Below are 20,110 nucleotides of genomic sequence, written 5' to 3'. Positions count from 1 at the left end.
CTGAGGTGCCGTTTACACGAGACCGTTTTCATTTTGAAACGGCGTCGTTTTGATGCGTTTCGCCCTTCTGTTTACACGACAACAGAGTGACAACGATGTGTTTCGAAAACGGGGTCCAGAGTGGAGCATTTCAGAAACACACCGGCTTGCGTTCTCGTGTAAACACTTGTGTAAACACCGGGGTGGTTTGAAAACGCTCGACTCGCACATGCGCACTATGGTTGCGACGGCCACAGTTTTTCGCGCACGTGCAAATTGATAAACAATACTGGCGGATTCACGAGTGCTTCTTATGCTTTTCTTGTGTTTTTACCGTTTTGTAATTCAACGTTGTGTGCACCAGCGATCCAACCTCATCGTCAGTCCACACAAAACCTCTCACATTGGCCGTTTTGTAAGTAATGAACAATTTGCCGCATTACCTACTGTGTCACTCCACGCATGCACGTCTTGCATAAACAAACTTTGCAAAGAGAACACCAACGCCAACTTGTGGCCTGACATGGGAACTACATTGTTTTCATCGTTTCCATCGTTTCACATGTCATCATATAAACGCAGATCGTTTCTGAAACGCCATCGTGTAAACGCATCAAAACGACACCGTTTCCAGTGAAAACGGCTTCGTGTAAACGGCACCTGAGAGACACAAAGAGTAGGAGACTGTCATGTCCTGGGTCCTTTTGACCCAGCATTTTTGGTTTCTGCTCTGTTTTGTATTAGGCTTGTCTTTTCTGTGTTATGAATTAGGATTTTAGATTTCCATGGTTTTTTGATTAGGCATTTGTGTTAGGTTTCTGTATCCCTTTGATGTCACGGCTGCGTTGTGTTTTTGCTTTCCGTGTTGTCCTGTTCTGTCGTTCTGTCTATGTATATTTTGTTCCCATGTTTTAGTCCCTTGCCTCATGTCTTGTATTTAGTTTGGCATCCTGGTGTTTTCCCTATGTGTTTAGGTTTCAGTTCTGGTCGTGTTTAGCTTCTGGCTGTGTGTCAAGTCTGCGTCCTTGGGCCCTCATCACATCTCCTCTCCTGCAACCTGTCATCAAACCACAATCATTGCCTCTACTCACTTGCTCAGCCACACCCAAGCCTACATGCTGGTCGACATCATAAAAATATCTGATCTGATTCATTAATTAATGAATCAATTCTTGGAATTTTACCCTAAAGCATTATAATTTTGTTCATTAAGTAAAAAGAGTAAAAATACAACCCAACAGCAGGATTGCTGCAAAATTATTGTCAGTTGGGCAGAGAGCAAAAGGAGGCTAAAGGAAAGAAATTAAGCCTAATTTTTTTGTAAGCGAACACAGCCAATGAGGTATGTACATGTTTATGTCTGTATTTTGTTATTCAATAAGTATGCAAGTCTTTAGTGTTAATATTTTTCATTAATTTTCTCAAGAGTTAATTGTTACTTTGTCTGTTTTATTCAGTTTTCATGTGCTAAATTTTTTAAATTGATCAGTTTGAGGAAACCACTTGTGTGTGGATGTACTTGGTAACACTTGGTGAAGGTTATGTTACTTGACAAAATACTGCAGATGACTGAGTGTGAAGCTCAACAGCAGGATAGAGGGGCTCATTAAAGGCTGTTTTGTAGGTATGCAGGAGGCTGCAGCTGTCACTAGAAACCCTGTAGAAGGACAGAGTGCCCCCTGGCCAGTCCACGTACACACCCACCCGACTGGTGCTCCATCCAGCCAGAGGCACCTCTACCTTCTTGTTGTGGTGCATAATGTAAAAAGCACCATCAGAGGAAACCAGACACCAAGATTTGTCATTGTGTCCCATCTTGAAATAATTAGTCTTTCCTTTAACGTCCCTTCTTCTGAATGTAACCCCAACGCTTAAAGGTCCAAACACTTCCACCTCCCAGTAGTAGCGCCCATTGAGGCTCTGCTCACACAGCACCTGCTGCCAGTGATCAAACGTCTCTTTGTGATCAGGATGTGGAGGCTCATCCTCCACCCAGGTCACTTTTCTGTTCTCTTCTGAGAGACGTAGTTTCTTGTCTGCTGTGCTGGAGTCCAGAGTGAGCTCACAGGCATCTGGAGATTAAAAAAAAAAATGTTCCCAATAACAAAGAGAACAGAGATCATTTTGAATATTGATCTACTGTTGCTTTTAAATTATAATTTAATTAATTTGTTGGTCACTGCATCAGTAAATATCCAGATGCTTACATTTTTTTAATCCTGGTTTCATCCTGTGACTCCCGCCATGTTCAAAACTGTGGAGAAAAGTAGTTCAGATTTAATTAAGGTTTTATGAGCAGTTTAAAGGTTACCATTATAATCGCAACATAGAGTAAACAATTCTTTCACGTCAGTAAAGTCATAGGCTTTAATTACCTGAGTGTGCTCAGCTTGTATCGAGGATCATTCTTCAGCTCAGTCAGCTGCTTCTCTCCAGCATCTCCTGGATGATTGTAGCTCAAGTCCAGCTCTTTCAAATGGGTGGGGTTAGACTGCAGAGCTGAAGCCAGATATGAGCAGCCCATCTCGGTGACCAGACAACCAGATAGCCTGACACAACAGACAGTGTCTCTTTTCAAGTAATGGCAGTTGTACACACTGATTGCAGCAGTTGACCATGATTGGTAGCTAATTATTAAGCCTCTGGTGACAAATCGTCACAAACAAACCTTAATCAACACAAAGCCATACAAAAGCCCATTTCACATCACTGCCTGCTATGTAACCAAGATAGTGACAGCAGAGACACAATTCTTTGACCATTTATGTACAACATCTAAGGTATTATTCATAAAGAACCTCACTGAAAGCACAGTATCAACTAGGTTTGTTAGTACACAGTGCCACATTTCTAGCAGCTTTTTTTTTAGCTTCTCCCTGGCTAAAACTAAAATACCATCCATTCATTACAAGCGTCTTTGACAGTGTGTGTTAATACCTGAGTGCCTCCAGTCTGCAGCACTGACTTGACAGTCCATCACAAAGTAACTTCACCCCCAAATCTTTCAGGTCATTGTTGCTCAGGTCTAGATCTCTCAGGGATGAGTAGAAGAACTTGAGAGTAAAAGCCAAATGCTCAGCCCACTTTGAAGTCACTTTGCAGTCTGCTAGTCTGTCAGTAGATGTTAAAGTATCAGTAAAGAGAGCAAAAAGTTGTTTCACTCTGTAGACAAATAAATACATATAAAGTTTTTACTACTGATGTAGCCTAATGTTTTAAAACCTCTTCTCTTTGTTATACAGTTTTGAGTAGATAATGTGAGCCAATTTATCAAAACCCCTGTGGCTCATCTGGTAACAGAGAAGACAAGTTTCTAATTATTTTGTAAGCGACCATCACATTAAATCAACAGTAAGGATCATAGAAGTCTTTTTTTTAATTCAAACTGGGACAACATTTAGAAAATCAACATCTTTCTCTAAATAGCAACACCTGAAGCTCACTTAATAAGACCTTAAACTCATCAAGAAAGTGATTACTGTGATCATGACTTAAAACAGCACTGACTGTTGATCAAAATCAGCTTATTTCAGACAAAACAATCTGGTAGACAAGTATATTTACCATCCTAACATGAATCAGCATGAAAGTTGAATATTTCAGTGAACTTACATGGCTTTTCTGCTGCTCCTCACTGCTGGTATCAGCCTCCTTCTTCCCTCCTCTGTTGTGTTGTAACTCTTTAAGTCCAAGACATCCAGATCATTCTCTGATACCTGCAGCATGTATGCCAGCGCAGAGCAGTGCAGAGGAGACAACTCTGTTTTTGAATGATCTGACAGTTTGAGATATTCCTGAATCTCATCTTTGACTTTGTGGTCTCTCATCTCAACCATGGTCTGGAAAAGGTTGATGTGGTTGTCTGGAGAGAGGGTCTTCCTTCGGACAGACTTGATGTAAGTCAAGATTTTCTTGTCAGTATCTTGACGTGAATCTGGAGGAGTCAGCAGACCCTGAAGGACTCTCCGATTGGGTTCAACCATGAGGCCAAGGAGGAACCTCAGGAAGAAGTCCAGGTGGCCATTTTTATTATCCAGCACTTTGTCTACTGTCATCTTCAGAAGTTCAACTAAAGTATGTTCTTTTTCCTCTAAACTGAGGAAACTGTGGAGCTCTGTGGTTTCATTTTTAATGAAGCACTCATAGACGTACAGAGCTGCACAGAACTCCTGTAAGGTCAGATGCACAAAGAAGAAGACTTTTTTCTGGGAAAAGATTTTTTCTTCCTGAAAAACTGTGGAGCAAAATCCAGAGTAGATGGATGCTTCTTTGATGTCGATGCCACAGGCTTCCAGGTCTTCCTCGTAGAAGATGAGGTTGTTCTTCAGCACCTGATCAAATGCAAGCTTGCCGAGTTTCAGAAGAAATTCTCTGTGTGTCTTCAGAAGCTTCTCTTTGTTTGTCTCAGCCGTCTTGTCATATTTTCTGTTTCTGCGCTTTATTTGAGCAAACAGGAAGTGCGACATCATCTCTGTAAGAGTTTGAGGAATTTCAGTTTCTTCATCTCCTCCAAAGACTTCCTGGAATAACACGGCAGAAATCCAGCAGAAGATCGGGATCTGACACATGATGTCGAGACTCTGTGAAGACTCAATATGTTTAATGATCCTTTCAGCAAGAGCCGGGTCATCACTAAATCTCCTCCTGAAGTATTCTGCTTTTTGAGGGTCATTGAACCCTCTTATCTCTGTTACCATGTCAACATGCTCTGCAGGGATCTGATTGGCTGCTGCTGGACGGGAAGTTATCCAGACATTTGCATCAGGAAGAAGGTTCCCCTGGATGAGGTTTGCTAGGAGATTACCCACAGGTGCTGCTTCCCTGACAGATGTTACCATCTTAATGTCCTCAAAATCCAGCTGAAACCTGCTTTCATCCAGACCATCCAGGATCAGGACAATCCTGGTTTTGGTGTAATCCACCGAATCTTTGAGATCAGGGTGAAACAAAGTCAGGAGCTCATGCAGACTTTCCTCACCTGTAATTAAATTCAGCTCCTTGAAAGCAAGACTGAAAACAAAATCAACATCTTGGTTTGCCTTCTCCTCGGCCCAGTCAAGAATGAATCGCTGCACAGCAAAGGATTTCCCAATGCCTGCAACACCCTTCATTAAGACTGTCCTGTGGGGTTTTTCATGGCCAGACAATGGTCTGAAGATGTCACTGAGGTTGACTGAGGAATCCTGAGATGATTGCTTTTTCCATTTACTTTTGAATTCATGCTCTTCATGCAGCCCTTCAATTTCTCCAGTGGTGATAAAAAGTGTTGTGTAGATGCTCTGCAGTAGATTTTCTTGGTCACCATTACCTTCAAATGTCAGGGTAAATTTATTTTTCATTGCTTCTCTCAGATTTGTTTTAGCTTTCACAAGGAGGATGTTCCCTGTAAACAGACAGTAATTTTTTTTTAGATTTGTAGAGAGGAAAGTTTTACTTTTTCTTTAGCAAGTAAAAGCTGCTTTTGGTAAAATCACAGTAAAATTTGGCATGTCATTTTGGTATACTCAGTTTCAACCTAGAGTCGTAGATCAGAAGTTATACAAACAGAGCATATACAAATGTCAAAAGAACCTTCCACACAACCACAATAGGTTATTATTGCCCTTAGCCTGAACAGATTCAGGACATATTCAACATTTTGGAATCAAGTTATTTGTTACTATTCAGCTGGTGTAGCACAGTTATAATCATTTTTGTTTCCAACGTAACCAAAGTTTAATTCAACAAAGACAATTACCCCATATAAATGAGAGACCTTAGTGATCTGTGTAAGCTTACCTGTGTCTTCACCATTCTTAAACTGGTATTTTTTGACACACTCTGGGCAGGGGTTTTCTGCTTCTGAACCAGACCAGTCCCTGTTTGAGCTCACACACTGCTTGCATGACCAGTGTCCACAAGCAAATTGGATTGGCTCCCTCAAAACCTTCTTACACACTGAACAGGTGCTCACATCCCCACTCAGATGACTGCAGGAAGAAGAACAAATACACAACCTTCATTTAGTTTCTCTAATACCATTTAAAGTCATTTTCTCAGAATTTGAATTATTCAGTAAAATTTGTTATAAGCTTCACTCCGTTAGATGAGGTTATGGCCCATTGATGTCTTTTCACCTTTGCTGATGTTTTGCCAATCCAAATATCATCACTAAATATTATCATAGGCCAAAATTTTAAGTCAGACCTCACTGAGTCTCAGTCTCTCTTTAATGAGAACATAGCAGCACTGCTTAGGTTTTCCAAAGATGCTTTAAAACAAACCAAAGACACCTGGAACAATGTCCTTTGTATAGACGAGGCCAAAGTGAAGATGTTAGGCCATAATGCACAGCATTGGGCTTCGAGAAAACTAAACACAGCGTATCAGCACAAACACCTCATACCAACCATCAAGCATAGTGGTGGAAGGGTGATGGGCTTGTTTTGCAGCCACAGGATCTGGGCATTGCACAGTTTATTCAAGTTGAGTTGCCCATGAACTCCTCTCAAAAATAAAGTATTCTAGAGTCAAATGTGAGGCCATCTGTTGAGTCATGAAACAGGACAATGACCCAAAGCAAAGCAGCAAATCTACAACAGAATGGCTGAAAAAGAAAACATTCACTGTTGCAATGGTCCAGAAATCAACATGAATGCTGTTGTGGGATCTTAAGAGAGCTGTGCATCAACAAATGCAGACAAACCTCAATGGACTGAAGCCACACTTGTAATGGCCAGTAATGGTACGGTGTGACACATTGAATATATGTTGGTCGAACAAGGAAGTAGGAGAGTAAAGATTATTCAGTTGACTTGCATTCTGACAACTGTGTCCTTGAATGCTTATTAGAATAGAGGAACAATACATGGTTATTGGAATTACCGCGGCTGTTGGCACCAGACTCGCCCTTCAATGGATCCTCGTTAAAGGATTTAAAGTGTACTCATTCCAGTTACAGGGCCTTGAAAGAGTCCTGCATTGTTATTTTTCCTTACTACCTCCCCGTGTAAGAAATTGGTAATTTGCGTGGTTGTTGCCTTCCTTGGACGTGGAAGCCATTTCTCAAGCTCCCTCTGACAATACAACAGGCAGTATGGTGGCATGGTGGTTAGCAATGCTGCCCCACAGCTAGAAGGTCCAAGTTTTATTCCACCTTGGCCGGGGTCTTTCTGTGTGGAGTGTACATGTCCTCCCTGTGCTTGTGTGGGTTTTCTCCAGGTACTCCAGTTTCCTCCCAGAGTAAAAAGGAATGCAGTTACTGGGCAGGCTGGTGACCTGTACAAGGTGCATCCTGACTCTCACTCTTTGTCAGCTGGGATAGGCTTCAGCCCCCCATGACCCTGAACAGGATAAGCAGGAAGAGAATGGATGGATGGAACAATGAATCACTAAGAGGTCACTCACAATTATCAACATTTTCTAGAGAGAACTCTTTTTCTGTGTTTTTGTTGTGTTGTTTATTTACTGTGCGGTGTGTCAATTCTGCATTTCTGTCTCCGTCTGTCTCCTGTTTTACCTTGTCAGTCCCTTGCAGGGTTATAATAGTTTGGGATTTTACATTGTAGTTTAGTTTTAGTTCATTTTTACTTTTTTTTTATCTAATTCAGTTAGTTTTAATTAGTTTTCAGAGTGATTTTGCTCATTTTTATTAGTTTTTATTTTTGGATTAATGCGTAGGTTTGGTTTAGTTTTTGTATTTTTATACTTTGTCAGGTGCAAGATTCAAGGTGTAAGAGTGACTGTTGTGTAGTAAAAACTTGACAAAAGATAAAATTTAAAGTAATATATTCAACAACCAACTGTTCACAAGGCAGCAGCACTACATGCAATATGTGTGTAATATTAAGGACACACATGAACATCAACAGGGAGAAACAAAGAAAAATATCAATTCCAAAACTCAATAAATACTAAAATAAACTCCCAATAAACTTCAGCATCAATGCAACAGATTAACAACACCTTCATGTGGTGTTTGACAAAATCAAAATGAACACAGTGAAGGAGTCAAAGCTCAAATCCAGCTGCATCCTGATGTTCTCACCACCTGATGCTGCTTCTGTTATGGAGCTAGCTTGGTTAGATATTAGATGCTTGCTAACTGAACTTGTAGGGTCTTTGCGGCGTCTGTACACAACCTAAGTAAGTTGCCGACCTCACGTCCGCATTTATGCTTGTGTCATTAGACTGTGTGTGTTCATTACCTTGTGGTCGTGTTCTGGTGTCTCATATGCAGTGCCAGCTGGGACTTTTTTTTTTTTTGGCTGCAAACATATTTGTCCCTGTTTTTTTCACTTTCCTCATTCCCTCATGTCCATTCTGATAGTTTCAGCAGTCTCCCTCCAGGAATTTGCTGACATTTGTGAGTCCTTACACTGATTCCATTCCTGGACTGTGCGGTGCTTATTGAGGAAGAAAGAAGCCTCAGCATTGAAGTTTACCAGAAGCCCACACACACAGACCAGTATGTACTCTTTGACTACCACCACCCTCTGGAACACAAACTTGGGGTGATTAGGACTCTGCAACACAGGGCAGAAATCATTTGTATAGCAATTTAAATACAACCAGTCGCTCGGTTGTCACTGACGTCACCAGAAAAAGTCACTAAATTTGTTGCTATTCGCTTTTTGGAAAAGTCGCTAGGCGAGTCTGAAAAGGCCTAGTAACAAAGTCACTAAGTTGGCAAGACTGGCCACTGGTGTCATCAAAAACTGATTGCAGCTTCTACCATATGACAGGAATGTTATTCATGACTCAAAATTAATTGATTAGACAGACAGATTAGTCAACAGGTCATCTACAACAATTAAAATACCAGCAATAATTTTTTTGGCAAATACCACAAGTCACTTTTTGGCACAACTCCATCTGCCAATCCCCTACAGGAACATGTAGGATTCATGTAAATACCTTCTGAATAAAATCCATCATTGTTTTCTGTGGTTTCCTGTGTACAATTTCCATTTTTGATTCAGCTTTTTGGAACAGTGCTTCTGCTTCCTCGTTGAATTAATCTGCAGTGGCTTTAGCTGCTTTCCACACCTGCTGAGCTGCACTCACAGCTTGTTTCTGTCTAATATCGTCAGTCATTTTGTGAATCGATGATGGCCTATCTTAGATAAATTAATGAGGCCTGCAAACCATGCAATAGTGCAGTGGTGTACAACTGAATGAGAGTAGATGCTTGCATTGGCAGTCAGGCAGCAGTGCTAAATTTACATAGTTCTGACTGACTGTAAGAGACATTTCTTGTCCTTTATTTTGATTTACATTTTTTGATTGTAGTTTGAGTGTCTGCATACTAGAGGGCAGTAAGAGGTGACAGGTTACCGTATTTTTCGGACTATACGTCGCTCCGGAGTATAGGTCGCACCAGCCAAAAAATGCATAATAAAGAAGAAAAAAACATATATAGGTCGCACTGGACTATAAGTCGCACTTTTTTGGGGGGGGGGGGGGGGGGGGTTGATAGAATCCGAGACCCAGAGCAGAAATTCCATCTTGAACGGCAATTTAAAATAATAATGGATTAAAGAACAGGACGAACACGGTTACGCCTACGTTATGCTAACGTAACACATTCAGCTACATGACGCACAACGAACACGTGTTCGGTATGTTAACGTAACATTAAGTTATTCAGATAACCATAGCATAAAGAACATACTAACAAGTTAACCAAACCATCAATCCATTGAATTCTTCATCCTCGGTGTCACTTCTAAACAATTCCGTACACTCCGTAGACGAAGCGCCGCTTCCTCTTCTGTGTCGCGTTAGTCAGACTCGTCGTCAGCTGCAGTTCCAATTATTCCAGCCTTTCTGAATCCCAACAGGATGGTTTGTCACTGAAGCCCATGTTTTCTTGATCCATCCAATGACTTCCAGGAAAGTTGGGTGGCGCATTCTCCCAGTTGCCGTTAAGCTGTGCTCTCCATCCATCATCCACTGCGCCCACAGGTTACGCAAGACTGGCTTAAAGCTGCAGTTCACGGAGATGTCAAGTGGCTGGAGTATTTTGGTTCATGTGTTATAAATGTCACATATACGTCGCTCCGGAGTATAGGTCGCACCCCCAGCCAAACTATGAAAAAAAGTGCGACTTATACTCCGGAAAATGCGGTAAATAGGTGAGGGAATAATGACAGTCAGGTGTGCTGCTAGCTGGGAGGAAGCACAGTTTTTTTTTGACCACCACTGTAGTTTGAGGTCATGGGTGGCCAGAAATTGAGCCTGTCTTTTAGTTGCATGCAACTTGTTTGTGTCAAGCTAATAAGTGCTTATTTGTTATGGACACTAACATGAAATAAATGAGATGTTGTGGATTGCACTCATTTTTTTTTTTAACCCACAGAGACGTGTCAATCAAGCAATCACGCTGGCATAGCAGCCCCTCGGTTGTGGCCTGTAAAGTGGTGGATCAAGTTACTACACTGACATTTGTAACTAAGCGTACATTGGGTGTTAACCCCCTCCTCCCTGGTGTACGCTCTGGAAAATGCTGATAGCTGTGAATGATCCCTGAAGAAGAGTGAGCCAAAATTCCTCCATAAAAGTGGGACATGGGTAAGGTCATAGTGAAAAAAATTATAAGTTATTGCTGCTAAAGTGGTTCTACATGCTGCTGAATCATAGGGTGTACTTAGTTTGCATGGAATCCTGTAAAATTATTGACAAGACTGTATGTCACAGAAACAAATCTCAGTTTCTCTCTATAAACCAACCCCCTTAAAAAAAAAAACTTTATTTAACCAAGCAAACAGATTAAGTACATTTTTTAATTTACAACTGTGGCCTGACAAAAGGCAAAACCTTTTACGGGGAAGGGAATAGGGAGAATCAAATAAACGATACAGAAAAATTAATAACAAAACAATACACAACAAACTCTTGAATTTTTGAATTGCAGAAATGACACTCACCTGAGCTGCTGGTGTGTGGCTTTAGCACACTGTGTGGAGACTGAACTTGCAGACTCAGTTGCACTCTGAAAACTGAAAAGATAAATATTTTTTAATGAGAATACTTTATAATCATTTATTGAGCAATCTAGGACATGTCTATATGTGTCTGTGCATCAACAACGGCATTTTCCACAGTTCAAGGAGTTTTTAAGTCATGTGAAAGGTGACCACCTATATTTGTTCTTGGGAAATCAAGTTTATTGGAAGTTTCAGTGGAAAAGTGCTTTTAGATCCATATGCTATGGCTCCTGGTATATGGAAGAAATCTGTCAGGCACAGGCAATATATTTTATGTTTGCAAGTACAAAGTTTACAGTTACCATTTTGATTTCTCATCTCCAAAAATGGGTGGAGCCATCCTGGATCGATCACTTTTCAGGGAGACAAAGCTGGGACCTGTGGACTCTGCAACACTCTTCTGTGAACTAAAAGGATTTTGAGTTATTTAACACTTCATTTATTTAGAGAGAAGTCACTTTTACTAAACGTATGTAATTAATCCACAACAACAGGGGAAATACTGAGAACCATTCAAATGCACTGCAAACATAATCTGTGTCCTACGTAGATACACTTCAAATATGCTGTAAACAAACACACAGGACACACATCACACAAACAATACACAGTAAACTGCATCTTGTAAAAAGTAAAATATCAAAACTTCCATTAAATGCATTTAAATATTATACAATATATGATATTATTCAATATATGAATTGTAAATATAAAAAGAATCAAATGTGCTGCAAATAATTTAATTAAAAATGATACAAAGATGCCAGGCACCAGACAAAGTTATTCAGAAGACCCCTATGGAAATGGCCTCAAGGGAACTGTTTACCCTGCCTGGGATAGGGTTACCGGGGTCCCACCCTGGAGCCAAGCCTGGAGAGGGAGTTGGAGGGAGAGCGTCTGGTGGCTGGTCAATAAGCTGTTGTGCCCGGCCGGGCACAGCCCGAAGAGATGACATGGGCCCACCAGTGTGTGTTGGGCGGTGGCCAAGGGCAGAGGCGATCCCCAGCTATCGAGAATGGCTATTGGGACCATGGAATGTCATGGAATCTGGTGGAGAAGGAGCCTGAACTAGTGTGTGAGGTTGAGAGATACCAGCTAGATATAGTTGGGCTCACTAAAATGCATGGCCTGGGCTCTGGAACCAGTCTCCTGGAAAGGGGCTGGACTCTGTTCCAGTCTGGAGTTGCCCTCGGTGAGAGGCGGTGAGCTGGGGTGGATATTCTTGTATCACCCCCGCTTGCTGCCTGTACATTGGAGTGTTCACCGGTACACGAGAGGGTTGCTTCCCTGCACCTTCGAGCTGGGGAATGGGTCCTGACTGTTGTTTGTGCCTATGCGCCAAATGACAGTTCAGAGTACCCACCCTTTTTGGAGTCACTGGGTGGAGTGCTCAAGGGTGCTCCATCCGGTGACTCCATCGTCCTGCTGGGAGACGTCAATGCAATGGCACTTCAAGGCAATGACAGTGAGACCTGGAAGGGCGTGACTGGGAGGAATGGCCTGCCCGATCTGAACCCAAATGGTGTTTTGCTATTGGACTTCTGTGCAAACCACAGTTTGTCCACAATTAACAACATGTTCAAACATAAGGATGTCCATAAGTGCACATGGCACCAGGACACCCTAGGTCACAGGTCAATGATTGATTTTGTAATCGTATCACCAGATCTGCGGCCATATCTTCTAGACACTCGAGTGAAGAAAGGGGCTGAGCTGTCAGGTGATCACCTCCTGGTGGTGAGTTGGATGTGGTGGCAGGGGAGGATGCTGGACAGACCCGACACACCTAAATGTGTTGTGAGGGTGTGCTGGAAATGCCTGGTAGAAGCCCGAGTCCACAAGATGTTCAACTCCCACCTCCAGCAGAACTTTGACAGCATTCTGAGGGAGGCTGAGGACACTGAGTCTGAATTCTGTGCCTCCATTGTTGAGGCTAATGCTTAGAGCTGTGGCTGCAAGGTGGTTGGTGCCTGTTCTGGTGGTAATCCCTGAACCAGATGGTGGTCACTGGAAGTGAAGGGAGCCATTAAGCTGAAGAAGGAGTTCTATCAGGCTTGATTAGCCTGTGGTACTCTGGAGACAGCTGATGGGTACCGAAAGGCCAAGTAGAACGCGGCTCGGGCAGTGGCCAAAGCAAAAACTCGGGTGTGGGAGGAGTTCGGTGAGGCCATGGAAAAAGTCTTTCAGACAGCATTGAAGCAATTCTGGCAAACCATAAGGTGACTCAGGAGGGGAAAGTGGTGCTCCACTCACATGGTTTATAGTGCGGGTGGAGTGCTATTGACTTCAAATGAGGCTATTGGCAGGCAGTGGAAGGAATTACACTGGCACAACTTCTATAGTGGAAGCAGAGTCGGGAAGAGGGGGAAGACTCACCCATCACTGAGGGTGAGGTCATTGAGGTGGTTAAACATCCCTTGGGGTATCCTGTGGGAGGTCCTGAGGGAGTATGGGGTGTCCGGCCTGTTGTTGTGGGCCATTCAGTCCCTGTACAACTGCAGTGAGAGCTTGGTCCATACAGCTGGCAAAAGTTGAAATTGTTGGTGTTGGACACCACCAGGGCTGCCCTTTGTCACAGATTCTGTTCATAATCATTATGGACAGAATTTCTAGGTGTAGCCATGTCGTGGAAGGTTTCTGCCTTGCTGGCCCCAGAATCTTATCTCTGCTTTTTGCAGATGATGTAGTCTTGCTGGCTTCATCAGATGGTGGCCTCCAGCTTACAGTGGAATGGTTCGCAGCCAAGTGTGAAGTGGCTGGTATGAGAATCAGCACCTATAAGTCTGAAGCCATGGTCCTTAGCCAGAAAAGGGTGGAATACCCTTTCCAGCTCAGGGACAAGTTCCTGTCCCAGGTGGAGGAATTCAAGTATCTTGGGGCCTTTTTTACAAGTGACGGAGATCGTCAGACGAATTGGCTCCACATCCGCAGTGATGCGGATGCTGCACTGGTTTGTTGTGGTGAAGAGGGAGCTGAGCGTAAAAGTGAAGCTGTTGATTTACCGGTCAATCTGCATTCCTACCCTCCCTATGGTCACAAGCTTTGGGTAAGAATAAGATCGGGAATACAAGCGGCAGAAATGAGCTTCCTCTGAAGGGTGGCTGGCCTCTCCCTTAGAGATAAAGTGAGGGGTGCGGCCATTCAAGAGGGGCTCAGAGTAGAGCCGCTGCTCCTCCACATTGAGAGCAGCCAGTTTGAGGTGGCTCGGGCATCTGATTAGGTGCCTCCTGGGCACCTCTTGGGTGAGGTGTTCCGGGCATGTCCTACCGGGAGGAGGCCCCGGGATAGACTCAGAACACACTGGAGAGATTATATCACTTGGCTGGCCTAGGAACGGCTTGGGGTCCCCCTGGATGAGCTGGTGGAGGTGGCTGGGGAGAGGGAAGTCTGGGCTTCTTTGCTTGGGCTCCTGCCCCTGAGACCTGGCCCCGGAAAAGCCGAAGAGAATGAATGGATAGATGGATGGATGGATGGATGGATGGATGGATGGATGGATGGATGGATGGATGGATGGATGGATGGATGGATGGATGGATGGATGGATGGATGGTACAAAAACAACATATGACTGAAACTGAGAACATTTATTTATTTTTAAAATGATGTGCGGCTGGCATTAAAATGAAAATGAACATTTCAGGAAGTTGAAATGGGGCAAGTTTACTGCTGTTTCATCATCTTTTTCTCAGAGACTGAAGAGGTGAACAGAGGAAAAGTGAAACAACTATTTGCACACACAATGTTTCATAGTTATGAACCCCAGCCTTACTTCTGAAACACAACTTGCAAACCAATGGATTTTGTTTTTATTTACATTCTACACTCTCTCCCTCTGCTTTGGAAACAGGACTATTTGTTTAACTTTTCATTTTTAAGTGTCTGTTCCTCGGTGGGGATTTTACCTGTCTGATGGATCACAAGATTCAGAAGTCGTGTCAGGTCTTGTTGATAGCTTCCTCCTCTTCTCAGACATGTCTGCTGCAGCTGCTGCAGAAAAAAACACATCAATGAAATGGTAATTTAAAAAACACAGTATCCTTGCTAATCTGGTTTTGAGTCATTGTGACAAATTTTAACTTCAATGATTTACATGTTGTGGAGTGCATTTAAGTGAGAACCCAAATACAGTGGCGCTGAAAGGAAGATTTCAGTAACAAAAATGAGAGCAGTTTATTTGGCTGATTAAAGCTCCAAAACATGAATCCAAAACAGAGGCAAAAAGAGTCCAAAATATAAAGAAAAAAAATCCAGGAAACACACAGAGAAGCAGTGAGGCAGGCCAGCAGTACAACACAACCAGAGATCTGTACTATATTCATCTTATCCAGGTAACCTCAGGGTTAACTCTGGGTTTTCTGTACAATGACAGTGGTTCACTTCTTAACTGGGTAAATTACCATGGTCACTTATGTTCTGAATCTAACCTGCAAGGTATGAAATCACCGCCTACTGACCAATCAGTTCTCCAGAAAATAGCACCACCATTCCTGGAAGATCAGTTGGACCACTCCGGGGAGGACAGGAGGATTTAAAGTTTTCCAGTAGCATCTGACGTCTTTGTGTTTCCCTGATGAACATCAGTAATAAACGTAGGTGATCTATAAAAGCTCAGGCTTTTCTTATGACGTTTGTCTTTGCTGTTACTGACCTCTGACTATTATCAGAAACTCAGTAAAACATCACTGCTGTAGGTGTAAGAGAGTCACTATCGGTGAAGCTGAGATTAGATCAAATTAAACTGGCAACATTCAAGTAGTTTTTGTCTAAATCTCATGAAGAATTTCTATCTAATTATGGCAGAAATAATGAAATTCTCTATTAAAAAAGGGAGGTTGCTACATTCTATCTGATAGATTAAATGCTTGCTGAATTTCTTTCCTTACTAATGCATGTGCAAACTCAAGATGAATGCTCAGAGTTGCCGATCTCAGAGTTGGTTTATTTGTAAACTCGGAGCTTGAAGGGCATGCTTCCTGGAATAGGGCCCTGAACCAAGACGATGACTGTGGAAAACATGCAGGAACACACTGAGGGCTAATGAAGGAAATGGAAACAGCTGCATATAAGAGATAATATCGGGCAAGACAATGAAATGGGCAGAATTAAAATTAAACACAAGACACAAAGGAAAAATACCAGATCCTTTCATATCATATTTATATATTTATGTATATTTTTAAATTTCTATTTTATCTCTTTTATCTTTTTTCTATTTTATCTTATCTTAAATCACAGTGACAAAGAGACAAATAATAATGGAAATGCACAACTTACACAGAATAGATTAACAATCTGTTTATATGTGAAGATCAGAGCCAAGGTTTAAGTACCACTGATAATTGGAGAAGTGAAAATGGTGTGCCTGCCAGGGTCCTTGGAGAACTACGTCTACATGACACTAACGGCCACATGTTTATGTGGTTGTTAGTGCCACGTACACACACACATAACCCCACCTCCATGCTTTGTCCCCTTTGTTCCCCTTTTGGATGTAATTCAAATACAAAGCAAACAGTGAAAGAAGTAAATTAAAAAGTCCAGTTTGCATCATTAGGAGTTCGTTTTTATTAATGACTTATGAAAATACAAATTTCCAGGAAGCTAGAAGTAATACTAAACATATTAGTTTACACAAAGAGGGAGAAAATAAGGAACAGACCAAATGTCTCTTACAAAACAGGCATAGCAACAATAACTACAGGAAAATATCTTCCTGTACATTTGCAGGGGAGATGTGAACATTTATCCTGACAGTTTGACTGATAGTCAAAGAAAGAAGAAAGAAAGCTACAATGTGCTCCTCAGTCTGACAAGAACACCACCTCCCATCAGTGCTAGTTTGTGTTGCCTTTGGCCTTTCTTCATTTTTTATTGTAAATAAATTGCATATTTTGACCGTTCATCAGTTCAGTGTACTCTTTGGCTACCACCTATTTTTCTGTTTTATTTTTAAGCTGCATCATAATACATTACTGTACATGGTATCATTTGACTTTTTACAAAGAAATCCACTGTAAAAATACAGTATTTGAAATATGTCAAAGTTGATAGACAAATTCTTGTCAATTAAAAATTCAATATTCATTTACATTGTTCATTGAGTAGATTTGTTTTTAAGATGTGGATTTTAGTTCTCAAAAATATTATTTATTTTTATTTTTTGTTGACAAGGAGTAGTAAAAAATATTTTTTTTCTATTAAAACGTGATTGTCAAATACTGTAAAACAATATTTTACCACACTTAAAGAACAACAATTCTAAGTGACCTGTCACTGACTAAGACAGAGTTTATACTGTTGATCTAAAGTGAAATCAGCAAGGTTACATTTAATGGCTTAAAATGTGAGTCTAAATGTGTTTTTCAGAAGGTTTGCTTTTAATATTTTTCATGTTTGTCATTTTAAAAGTATTTGTTTTTCATATGTATCTTTTTTTTTTTATGACTTGTGATATCAGTAATGATGGAAGACCTGTGTAGGTTAATGCTGAAGCACACTCACCTGCGGATGGCTTGTATTTTAAAATCGGTTCTCGGGATCTTTCATAGTAAACCACACATACTGCCAAACAACCACTGTGCTGAGCTGAAGATGATTTTATGATGTACTCACTGAGTCAGTTGATCTTATGTTTAGGTGTAGGTGCAAACTAATCACTATGGATACGTCATCTTAGAAACGAGCAACGCTTTGCAAAAGCAGAGAAGCGTTAAACGAAGGTTAAACGCTTCTCTGCTTTTCACATTTTGAGGAATTCACAATTCACGCTTGAGGTCCAACTTACTTTTGTTTTAAGGGGGGAAAGCTCGTCCCAGTCCTTTCTACTTCTGTCCGTGGGTTCTTTGTGTGGACAGGTGATGGAGACAATGGAGTAAGTCCACGTGTTGCTGCAGATTTCCGATCTCACTCAAAAAAGGCTTCAGGTGTTAAAAAGTAATTATCGCGAATATAATCGCTTAAACTTAAGCTAAAGTTTGATTAATGTGAGCCACATCTGTCTTTCCCCTTTAAATCACCATATTGCAGATTTTATAGTGAAGCCCGATTCCCCCTGGCGTTAGGGCTTTTTCTTTCATGGTCTACAAATGTGAGCAGGGAAATTTTTTTAATGCTTTCTGGTGTTACACTGCTGTGCACTAATGCACAGCAGTGTGCACAGCAGTGTAACACCAGAAAGCATTAGTGCACAGCAGTGTAACACCAGAAAGCATTAAAAAAATTTCCCTGCTCACATTGCTGTGCACTAATGCACAAAGACAACGCCCACCCCGCCCCATTCCAAATAATCAATCCAAGTAAAGAAGCAGTTCTGAAAAGCGAAACAGGCATAAGGCGCGCTGTTTTATGTGTTAGATTTAGTGCAAGTTGCAGTAAATTGCAAAGTGCTTGAAATAAGCTCTATGTTCTTTACTCTATGTTCTTTACTCTATGTTCTTTACTCTATGTTCTTTACTCTATGTTCGCTCTATGTTCTTCCTCTTTTAAAATAACAACCTTCACTGCTGCCTCACAGCTAGAATGACATCCAGAAGGGTTCGATTCCACCTCTCCCTGTGTGGAGCTTGCATGTTCTCCGCATGTCCTTCCTTCCTTTCCAGTCCAAAGACGTGTAGTTAGTGGGGGCTAGGTTAACTGGTGACTCTAATTTGCCCATAGGTGTGAATGGTTGTCTGTGTGGCAGGACAGTCTCTTAATGAGCCTGCCATTCTTAACCACTCAGTGGTGGGAGTGACTGTATATAAACAGCGCCTCTACCTGTCTCCTCCTTACTGTCAGCTGATTGTCATTTCTGGTCCCAGTCTCCAGCAGACTAGCAGAGCTCCATGCTCCTGACACCCGTATAGGCTGCGTTAAGCAGATATCCTGCTATGGTGAGTGTTTCCTCTCTCTCTGCATAGCAAATGTGTTTCTGAAGCTAACGCTGTTGTGGTCATAGGTGATCGTCAGCTGGCTGTTTGTATTGCGTTTCCTCCAGTGGATGCGTGAGCCTGTTTGGGAGTAGGTAGGTGGGTGTTAAATCGTCATCTTAAGCATATTATAGTTGGCTGCCATTTAATTGAATTTCTATTAAATGCAGTGTCCTCTGGCTGCCTTATCTGGGGCGACAACTTTCTCAGCTCCCAGCTGACAGGAGCCGCTGCTGTCCTGTGCTGTCCTGTTTCGTCTTGTCCTGTTTTGCCCTGTCCTGTATGGCCCGGTGTCATTCTGTGCCGCCCTGTTTTCGCTGTTCGTCAATGAGAGTTGGGCTGTTGCCGCTGTCTTCTTCACCGCGTTCTGGTCCTGGGTCCCGCTGCCGCTTGGGTCGTGGCCACAGTGTCCGCTGGCAGACGGTAGCGGTATCAGCTGCGGTGCTCGGCCTTGTGCCTATAGCTTAAGCCATCTCTGAGGCTTAGTTTTGACGTGGTTTCATACCCAGTGTTTTAACAAGTGTGAGGCATTCACTGTTTCATGATTGTGCTCATTTGTTTATTTTTTTGTTTGTTTGTCCTGTATTGATTGTTTTTATTTTATTTCAGTTGCTGGAGGCCGTGGGTGGTGGCAGTACTAGTGGCTTGGGTGGTGGTTTCCCCTTACCCCTGGTTTTCGTGTTTGCTGTGGTTTCCTGGGATTGGAGTCTTCACTCACGGGTGTGGTCGTCACGTGTCTGGGTGATTTTTAGTTTGCTTTAAAGTCTTTTGTTGTTTTGGCATTCCATCCCCCCTTGCACTGGTCTGTGCCCTATAGGCCCCCCAGCTATTGGTAAATGTTGTAGTTTTGTTTCATGGTTTTTGCATTTTAATAATTTCTCTTAAAATAAAATTGTATTTTGAACCTCATCTCTTGCCTCCTTAGTGGACGAACTTGTGTGCTTTCAGTTAAATCCTCAAATTCCCTGGGTGAAATTCCCAGGGTGGCGTTGTCTAGCAATTCATTTATTAAGTTCTGGTTCTGTTATTTATCTCATACTACATTAACAATTACACCATACACTCGCACCCTCCGCCGCCACATCTGCAACAGGCTGGTGAACTGTACAGGTGTAGGCTGCAGGTTCTCTCCGTTACATCGGTCTATGACTTCCTCTTGATGTGTCAAGACGCTTGTCTTGGTCATGTAATATGTCACCGCTAAACTTTACTTTAACAAAGCTTTACTTTTTTCCGTGCCTGTTGAGAACTGAAAGA

General features: G+C 42.0%; 1 protein-coding gene and 1 long non-coding RNA gene across 5 annotated transcripts; one reads left to right on the top strand and one right to left on the bottom strand.

Moving 5' to 3' along the window:
- Positions 1 to 565: 565 nt before the first annotated feature.
- LOC115796876 (NLR family CARD domain-containing protein 3-like) lies at positions 566 to 18,033 on the bottom strand. Of its 4 annotated transcripts, XM_030753347.1 has the most exons (11): positions 17,448 to 17,535; positions 15,371 to 15,513; positions 14,849 to 14,933; positions 11,249 to 11,353; positions 10,887 to 10,958; positions 5,758 to 5,948; positions 3,592 to 5,362; positions 2,917 to 3,090; positions 2,355 to 2,528; positions 2,187 to 2,233; positions 566 to 2,051 (listed from the first exon to the last, which is right to left on the bottom strand). In XM_030753347.1, the coding sequence occupies exons 3-11, from the start codon at positions 14,917 to 14,919 to the stop codon at positions 1,519 to 1,521; spliced, it is 3,138 nt and encodes a 1,045-aa protein (XP_030609207.1). In that variant the 5' UTR covers positions 14,920 to 14,933; positions 15,371 to 15,513; positions 17,448 to 17,535; the 3' UTR covers positions 566 to 1,518. The 4 variants fall into 4 exon arrangements, with proteins under 4 accessions (XP_030609207.1, XP_030609204.1, XP_030609205.1 ...); XM_030753344.1 differs by lacking the exons at positions 15,371 to 15,513; positions 17,448 to 17,535 and adding an exon at positions 17,731 to 18,033; XM_030753345.1 differs by lacking the exons at positions 15,371 to 15,513; positions 17,448 to 17,535 and adding an exon at positions 17,731 to 18,033 and having other exon boundaries at positions 14,849 to 14,930.
- A 695-nt stretch (positions 18,034 to 18,728) lies between these two features.
- LOC115797552 (uncharacterized) lies at positions 18,729 to 19,627 on the top strand. Its single transcript, XR_004021432.1, has 3 exons — positions 18,729 to 18,817; positions 18,883 to 18,948; positions 19,024 to 19,627. It is a non-coding gene; the product is annotated as an uncharacterized LOC115797552 (long non-coding RNA).
- The last annotated feature ends 483 nt before the right edge of the window (positions 19,628 to 20,110 follow it).

Source organism: Archocentrus centrarchus, chromosome 18 (assembly GCF_007364275.1).
Source record: "Archocentrus centrarchus isolate MPI-CPG fArcCen1 chromosome 18, fArcCen1, whole genome shotgun sequence".
NCBI classification, from domain to species: domain Eukaryota; kingdom Metazoa; phylum Chordata; class Actinopteri; order Cichliformes; family Cichlidae; genus Archocentrus; species Archocentrus centrarchus.
Note: the sequence above shows the minus strand (reverse complement) of the source record. Positions and strands in the feature narration are given on the sequence as shown.

Bases quoted from the DNA above. Each gene is read 5' to 3' on its own strand.
- LOC115796876 (XM_030753344.1), bottom strand. From the start codon at position 14,919: ATGTCTGAGAAGAGGAGGAAGCTATCAACAAGACCTGACACGACTTCT. The intron at 5,949-10,886 runs GTGAGTGTCATT...TTCTTCCTGCAG, and splicing joins GCCACACACCAGCAGCTCAG to TCATCTGAGTGGGGATGTGA. The intron at 5,363-5,757 runs GTAAGCTTACAC...GTCTGTTTACAG, and splicing joins TAAGAATGGTGAAGACACAG to GGAACATCCTCCTTGTGAAA.